This window comes from Octopus bimaculoides, chromosome 7, assembly GCF_001194135.2.
Source record: "Octopus bimaculoides isolate UCB-OBI-ISO-001 chromosome 7, ASM119413v2, whole genome shotgun sequence".
NCBI lineage: Eukaryota > Metazoa > Mollusca > Cephalopoda > Octopoda > Octopodidae > Octopus > Octopus bimaculoides.
The window spans coordinates 24,493,300-24,501,257 of NC_068987.1; the positions used below are offsets into that span (position 1 = coordinate 24,493,300).

The 7,958-nt window shown below is 35.2% G+C and overlaps 2 protein-coding genes across 4 annotated transcripts in view; one reads left to right on the forward strand and one right to left on the reverse strand.

Moving 5' to 3' along the window:
• LOC106872817 (zinc finger protein 271) overlaps positions 1-1,429 on the reverse strand; it is a 6,390-nt gene extending 4,961 nt beyond the window's left edge. The window contains exon 1 of the mRNA XM_014919936.2: positions 177-1,429. The gene's annotated coding sequence lies outside the window, so the exon portion shown is untranslated. The remainder of the gene's footprint in view (positions 1-176) is intronic.
• An 847-nt stretch (positions 1,430-2,276) lies between these two features.
• On the forward strand, positions 2,277-7,958 carry LOC106872809 (zinc finger protein OZF). 3 transcript variants are annotated; one of them, XM_052969390.1, is made up of 2 exons: positions 2,277-2,578; positions 4,279-7,958. In XM_052969390.1, the coding sequence occupies exon 2, from the start codon at positions 4,558-4,560 to the stop codon at positions 5,926-5,928; it is 1,371 nt and encodes a 456-aa protein (XP_052825350.1). In that variant the 5' UTR covers positions 2,277-2,578; positions 4,279-4,557; the 3' UTR covers positions 5,929-7,958. The 3 variants fall into 3 exon arrangements, with proteins under 3 accessions (XP_052825350.1, XP_014775413.1, XP_052825349.1); XM_014919927.2 differs by having other exon boundaries at positions 2,277-2,574; XM_052969389.1 differs by lacking the exon at positions 2,277-2,578 and adding an exon at positions 3,088-3,293.

A 7,958-nucleotide genomic window follows, 5' to 3' on the forward strand; every position in this document is an offset into this window, starting at 1 on the left:
GATTCCGTAAAAAAAAATTAATAAATAAGGTGGGGAGGTTCAGATTACATATAGTCCGTCTCTACCTTTGGTTTTTTGTTTTGGTGACCGGATGTTAAAGCAAACATTGATCGATTTTTGTACAAAAGAAATGTGTAAGTTAAATATGAACGGTACTTATATAACAATGTACTTACTTGTAAAATGAAATAGAGATGTTGGGGGACTTGAAATTGATGAGAGCATTGATACATTGAGCAGAACTTTGAACTACTTATAAGATATCTCTATTCTGCTTAACGAACAATCTCTTAAATTAATTACTTATTATTAACACTGTGAATAAATGTAAACAAAGAAATAGTATATCTACAGTGTTTATAGATTTAGAGGAGTGTGAGGTTCACATATTGGAACTGTCAGTGGTTGTGTGCGAAGAAATTACCTCTAATCAATAGAGAGCGAAGCACTTTGTTTCTACGTGAAAACTTCAAATTCTTCAGTGTTTTTTATTTAAAAACGGGGATGCACTGTACGTAACATTTACTGCATTTTTGACTTCGAGGAAAATTTTTTTTTATATATGTTCACTACCTTACAACACCTATTAATCAGCTAAGCAAATGACCTTCTCTAAATGCATTAAAAAAAGCTATAACATATTCAGAACTCACTGTTTCAGAAAATTATCTCTGTTTTCTTTAAGTACATAAAAGACAAGTTTATCTCGGGAAAAATGAGGAAGACAAAATAATGTAAATTTGCCTCTTCAGAATTACATTTGTAAAAAAAGAGTCATACGCTTCAATATCCGGATCTTTCCTGTTTGACTTTCACTTTTACTAAATTCACTTTCACTAAATTCCTTTAATTTTGTTCCACTGTCATGAAAGTTCAGGGATCTCAACCCTGGTGCGGAAAGATGCTGACGACCTACCGCACTATATAGTCGAGATTGTTATCATGATTTCAAGCCTTACATTGCCAGATATCACATTGGAAGGTAAGACCCGCGTGCCTGAAGATGTGTCAAATGCCACTGCGGAAGAGGTTTATGCTTCTCCAAGTACATCTAGTCAATCAGGTGATGACGGAGGTGGGTTAAACCCAAGTACTGGACACCTTCCTCCCGACGGTCCTAGTGTGAAAAAGAGGGGTATTCACCTACATAAGGAGTAGATCATTGCCACATGGAATGTCAGAAGAGACTCATCACGGGGAAGCTAAATGTGATAACATCTGAGATGAAGGGATGCAGAGTGAGTGTCCTCGGGCTGTTGGAACACTGGCTGAACGGTCAGGGAAGATTCACAATACAGAGTGGAGACACGGTCTTCTTCTCAGGAAGGGAGACCGGTCGAGGTAATGGAGTGGGATTTGAATAATAGTAACTGGGTCTATTTTGTAATTTTTCAGACAGAAGTAAGGTATAAGAGGAGTTAGAACAAGAGAGAAGACAGTTCCATAAAGAAGTGCTGATCTCTCAAAGTCGATGGAACATGTAAAAAAGGGGGGGGGTCCAGAAAGATATGGGACAAAGTACTGAAGGACGACCTCAGGACGTTGAACCTTTCAGATGAGATAAAAAGTGACCGAGATACTTGGCACCTTGCTGTACTCAAAGACCCGTACTCCACAACAGAAATATTCAGGCTGTACCCCTGGTGAAGAACACTGGCTTGCAAGAGTCCTGTGCCAGTGCCATGCATAAGCGCTTGTATGGTGCCATGTAAAAGCACGCAGAACATTCTGTAAAGTGGTTAGTTTTAGAAAGGCATCTAGCCATAGAAACCATGCTAAATTAGACTGGAGTCACTTAGCTAGAGTATACCCAGAGCGGCTCTTCCTTTTGCCGCCCCTGGACCCCACAAAAAACTACATATTGCCTACAGCCGACCTAAAAGTACCACCCCTTTGAAATTATCGCCCGGGGTGGACCGCCCCTACAGTCCCACCCCACTAGCTATTGAGTCGTTGGCCAACACATCTCTACAAATAACACACTGCGGTTTTTGCACGCCCCAATCATTCATGGCTACGAAAGCGAATTGAATGTATGAGGAGTCATATTTCCGAGTGGAGCTAGTACGAATTCTTTTTGCCGGCAATACTTCGGTTTCATTTACATCGCTGTCATCTGATTCAAAATCGCGTTCAGCAACCGGATATCTCGGCTTGATAGATTTGTCTATAGGGCCTCGCTTCGCCATCTGTAAATTAGATATAAAAATAATCAATATTGTCGCAAATATTCGAGTGTTTCTATTATTCTAGTTAAGATAATTAGTTTTTTCTTAATTTTTTTTTGTAATGGAAGGAAATATTATCCATGCATAACAATTATAATTGAATTTTTTTCTTCATTTCAATGTGCGTTAAAAAGAAAATTATTATTCTGGTATAATCTTTGGAATCTGGTGAACGCGTTATTCTTAAATTGTATTTAAAAATTAAAGTTAAAATTTTTTTTTAATGTAGTAATAATAAAGAAGTCATTTGGGTATTATTAAAGGGACACAATCACAGTACACACACATACCCAATACACTTTTCCTGATTGATTTTTTTTTCCAGCCACTTGAGAAAACGGAACAGGTAGGTAAGGAATTTAGTTAATTAAGATTTTTTGTTCTCATAATTTTTCTTAAAATACCCTTTATGGTTAATGTACTATTTTTTCTGATTTTCGTTTTCGGGTCAAGTTGTAAACATTAATCGATCAGGTGGTTATGACAGGGCCCCAAATGACAAAAGCGTAGATATCCATATGATGCTCTCTGTTCAACTTCTTGATGGTAACTGCGGGTGACCAGCTTAGTTACAAGGTTGCCAGATATCACCACTCACCAGAGCTCCACTACCTCAATTCCCCCACCCTTTTGATCTCATCACATCGCTAGAAACAACTGCCTTTCTACAAGCGCAAACACTAATATAATCTTAATACTACACCAATAAGCTCTGATCAATAGAAAATATATTGTCACATCACAAATATACTACATTTAATTACACAATCTCTACCACGGTCAGTGAGTACCACACTCTACTGGCCAGCTGGTTAGTTGTTTACTACAGTGCATAAGGCGAATTGTGCTATTGTTTTTTTTCTTTTCTGGAAACTCGCCGCGTACCGGCACTGGTCCACGGACCACCACTTCGAGTAGACATAATGAGAGTTATGCTTCCTTACATAATTGACATACGCATGCGTAGTGGGTGTGTTATCCATTTCTGTCTCGAGTCCCAACTGTTTTTATTACTCATCACAATACAAACACATTAATAACAATGTCTTTTATAAAATCATTTCCGTAAGTATAAAAAAATCAGTATTAAATTTTGGAAGCACTATAGTCGTTAGTATTGTATGCATTCGTGGGCACTACTGACTTTTTGCTGACCCAATTTTTCTTTATCTCATGATTGAAATATAAAAAGTTATTGTTTCGTTAATTACTCATATTTTCAACTCCATTCAATTACAAAAACAAATTTTTTTAAAATTAAATATGTAGAATTCTTAAATACTGATGTAGTGTAAATGTTTTTGAATACATCAGATACAGTATTTCTAAATAACTCTTTACACAAATTCGCCTAAAATCGTTTGTGTCTATTCCTTTATAAACTTGTGCGAGGGACTTTATATATATGAGGTATAATATTGTCTTATCGACAGTTTTGAAATAACTATCACTATTTTAAAGGGAAGGAAAAGGGCTAGAAATTGGGGGTGAGGAGAGGAAGCAAAATATTAAAAAAAAGAAACTGAATTTTTTTTTAAAAACAATTCCCTCAGAATTGTAATTCAAATTGTATGATGAAATGCAGGAAGTGGTGATGTGTGGAAATCCTACCTAGTTCCTTGCTCATCTGTCGGAGACATGTAATATTCTGGTATTCCTTTTCTTAAAAATTACTTTTAACTTTAAAATGTCTAGTAAATATAAATAGTTTTACTCACAAACCACTGAATTCAGTAGCATTATTGTGAATAATAGGAGAAAAAAAGATTGAGACCCTACATATTTCGTTGTTGCTACAAACGGTTTAATACATTATAACACTATATGATATTATAACTTAACCCAATTTTTATTTCGTTATATTTTGTAAAAGTAAATTTTCAATACATTTTAAAATTTCCATCCCATTCAGAGTTGAATCTTCAGTCAAAATAGATTTTGATAACAAATGGTTATTCAGTTGTTTATATCTACAGTTTAAGCCTATTTTTCTACTGTTAAATCTCTTTGTAAGTATCCTCTATATCATACTGTTTCTCTTTTATTTCAGAATATAAAATGATACTGGTTTAACATATTTACATCAAATGCAGAATCAATATCATCTTTTAAAGACTAAACAAACCTGTCATATTCAACATATAAACCTATTTGTATTGAGACTTGATTTACAGTCTCGAACATGCACAAGATCATCATCATTTAAAGTCCATTTTCCATGATGAATTTGCATTCTAATTAAACTTGGTCAAATTTACAAAGGAGTTTCGTGAATCTTCAGATATCAACAAGAACGAGAAAAATATAGTGTTGTGTGAGGAGAAAAATTATGGAAAATGAATTATATGAAAACAAATCTAAATTTAATTCACTGTCTAACAGTATTGATTTTCCTGATTTGATGCTGAAAAAGATAAGGAAATCATCATACCATTGCGATATCTGTAAAAAGTCATTCTCTAAGAAGGGTAATCTAACTACTCACAAGCGTATTCATACAGGCGAAAAGCCATATAATTGTGATATCTGTGGTAAATCATTCTCTGAAGGCAGTAATTTAACTAAGCACAAACGCATTCATACAGGAGAGAAACCATATCATTGTGATATCTGTGGTAAATCTTTCTTTCAAAGAGGTCACTTAAGTACTCACACACTCATTCATACAGGAGAGAAGCCATACCCCTGTGATATCTGTGGTAAGTCATTCTCTGGAAAAGGAGATTTAACTAAACACAAGCGCATCCATACAGGGGAAAAGCCATATCACTGTGATATCTGTGGCAAATCATTTACTGCAAGAAGTAACTTAAATACACACAAACATATTCATACTGGAGAAAAACCATATCACTGTGATATCTGTGATATATCTTTCTCTCGTGGAAGTACTTTAACTGTACACAACCGACATATTCATACAAGAGAGCAGCCATATTGCTGTGATATATGTGGTAAATCATTCTCTGAAACAAGTCACTTAACTAGACATATACGTATTCATACAGGAGAGAAACCGTATGACTGTGATATTTGTGGTAAATCATTTTCTGCAAGGAGTAACTTAACTACTCACAGACATATTCATACCGGAGAGAAACCATATCACTGTGATATCTGTGGTATATCTTTTTCTCAGACAAGTCATTTAAATACTCACAAACATACTCACACTGGAGAGAAACCATATCAATGTGATATTTGTGATAAGTCATTCTCTCAGACAAGTCATTTAACTATTCACAAACGTATTCATACAGGAGAGAAGCCATACCAGTGTAATATCTGTGGTAAATCATTCTCTCAAAATAGTGATGTAACTAAACACAAACGCATTCACACAGGAGAAACTCTTTATCATTGTAACATCTGTGGTATACCGTTCTCTCACACTGCTGAATTAACCAAACACAAACGCATTCACAGTGAAGAAAGACCATATTATAGTGATATCTGTGGTAAATTATTCACTGTAAGCAGTAAGCTGACTAAACACAGTCACAATCACACAGGAGAGAAGCCATATCACTGTGATATTTGTGGTAGATCATTCTCTCTAACAAGTCACTTAACTGCTCACAAGCGTATCCATACAGGAGAAAAACCATTTCAGTGTGATATCTGTGGTCGGTCATTTTCTCAGACTGGTAACTTAACTAGACACAAGTATACTCATACAACTGAAAAAACATATGACTGATGTCTGTAGTCAATCATTTCTTCTAAAATGCTGCTTAACTATATGTCTGTGTATTCATTTCCAAGAGTAACGGGATGAATGTCAAAGTTTATAAAAGGACATCTATAAAACTTTTACACAAAATACTGGAAAGACCTAACTGTGATAACAACATCCCAGCACTATTTATAACCACAATATCTACATTATGACATAAGAAAAGACATTACTGACTTTGTATAATAGATAATTGAGAATTCTCAAAAACCTGTGATAATATTGTACAATTTATCTTACAAATAGAAACATAAACCATAAAGGATAATATTTTATTGCATTGTAAGAAGTTATATATATGATGCTTAATATATTCTGGATCTTGTATACATCCATTTTTGTAGCTTATATATATATATATATTTTGGTGCGAAATTTAATGGTCTCACATGAAGGGAATGATTTGTTTATCAGGAAGATTTATACAATTTTTTTTTTTTATTTATTTATAATCTGATTTCTTCATGATTTGATGATTAAACTGAATGTTCATTTGCAAGTGACAGTGTAACTTCATTCAATTTAATGTAAATGCTATGTGTCATAATTTGCAAATTATTATTTAACATCCATGTTCCTTACTGACATGGATTGGATGATTTGGCAGCTTATGATGTGTTCAAGGACTGCATCATACTCTACTGTCTATTTTGGCATGGTTTTTATGTCCTTCCTAACACCAACTGTGAAGGCGCAATGGCCCACTGGTTAGGGCAGCGTACTCACGGTTGGAGGATTGCGGTTTCGATTCCCAGACCGGGCGTTGTGTGTGTTTATTGAGCGAAAACACCTAAAGCTCCACGAGGCTCCGGCAGGGGATGGTGGCGAACCCTGCTGTACTCTTTCACCACAATTTTCTCTCACTCTTACTTCCTGTTTCTGTTGTGCCTGTAATTCAAAGAGTCAGCCTTGTCAGCCTTGTCACACTGTGTCACACTGAATATCCCCAAGAACTATGTTAAGGGTACACGTGTCTGTGGAGTGCTCAGCCACTTGCACGTCAATTTCATGAGCAGGCTGTTCCATTGATCGGATCAACTGGAACCTTCAACATCGTAAGCGACAGAGTGCCAACAACAACAACACCAACTACTTTACAGTGTGAAATTGGGTGGTTCGTGCTACCATCACTTGTGAGAATGCAGTTGTCAAGTTTTGTAATTTGCTTAGCACAGGTATAGGAACAAGGATCAAATAGCCATAAACTGCAAATTTCTATTTCGTTGTTGCAGAGGCATAACCAACAACAGAACATATGAGAAGGGGTAACAACATCAACTATAATCTTGTGTGTCTCTGTTTAATTTAATCAACTGTATCTTCGTTTTTTTTAATTGCAATATATAGAAAAAAATGGACAAATTCACATTAAACTTGTGCATGTTATGTGACTGGCTGTTTTTAATTATCTAAGCAAATGCTATACATTTGTTATATATTGATTAGACGTTCAATACATAACACTCACCACCTCAATAAAAAAGTTGATTCGTTGGGTTGCAGCTGGTACACAATGGTTTTGTGAGGAAATCCACTTCTCTTTTTTATAATATTACTAGCAGATATACCTGGTATTGCTTGAGATTGAAATGGCACAGTTTTTTATTCTTTTACTTGTTTCCACTCATAAGGCTTTGGTCAGCCCGAGGCTATAGAGTACACTTGCCCAAGGTACCACACAGTGGGACTGAACCATGTGGTTGGTAGACAAGCTACTTACTACACAGCCACATATATATATATATACATACATATATACACACATATATACATACAGACTTAGTCTGCTGTGATCAATCTACAAACAAACATATATAACATGTAAGGGTATATTTTTTTACCCTCTAAAGAAATTATGCTCAGAAATATGAATTTAATCATCATCATCATCATTTAACTGGCATCAGCAACATTCGGATGGTGCTTTTTGTGTTTATAATTGAAACACCTGTAAGGGATAATGATAATTTATTGCTGATAATAAACACTTATTA

Coding starts and splice junctions, on each gene's coding strand:
- LOC106872809 (XM_052969390.1), top strand. CDS start 4,558: ATGGAAAATGAATTATATGAAAACAAATCTAAATTTAATTCACTGTCT.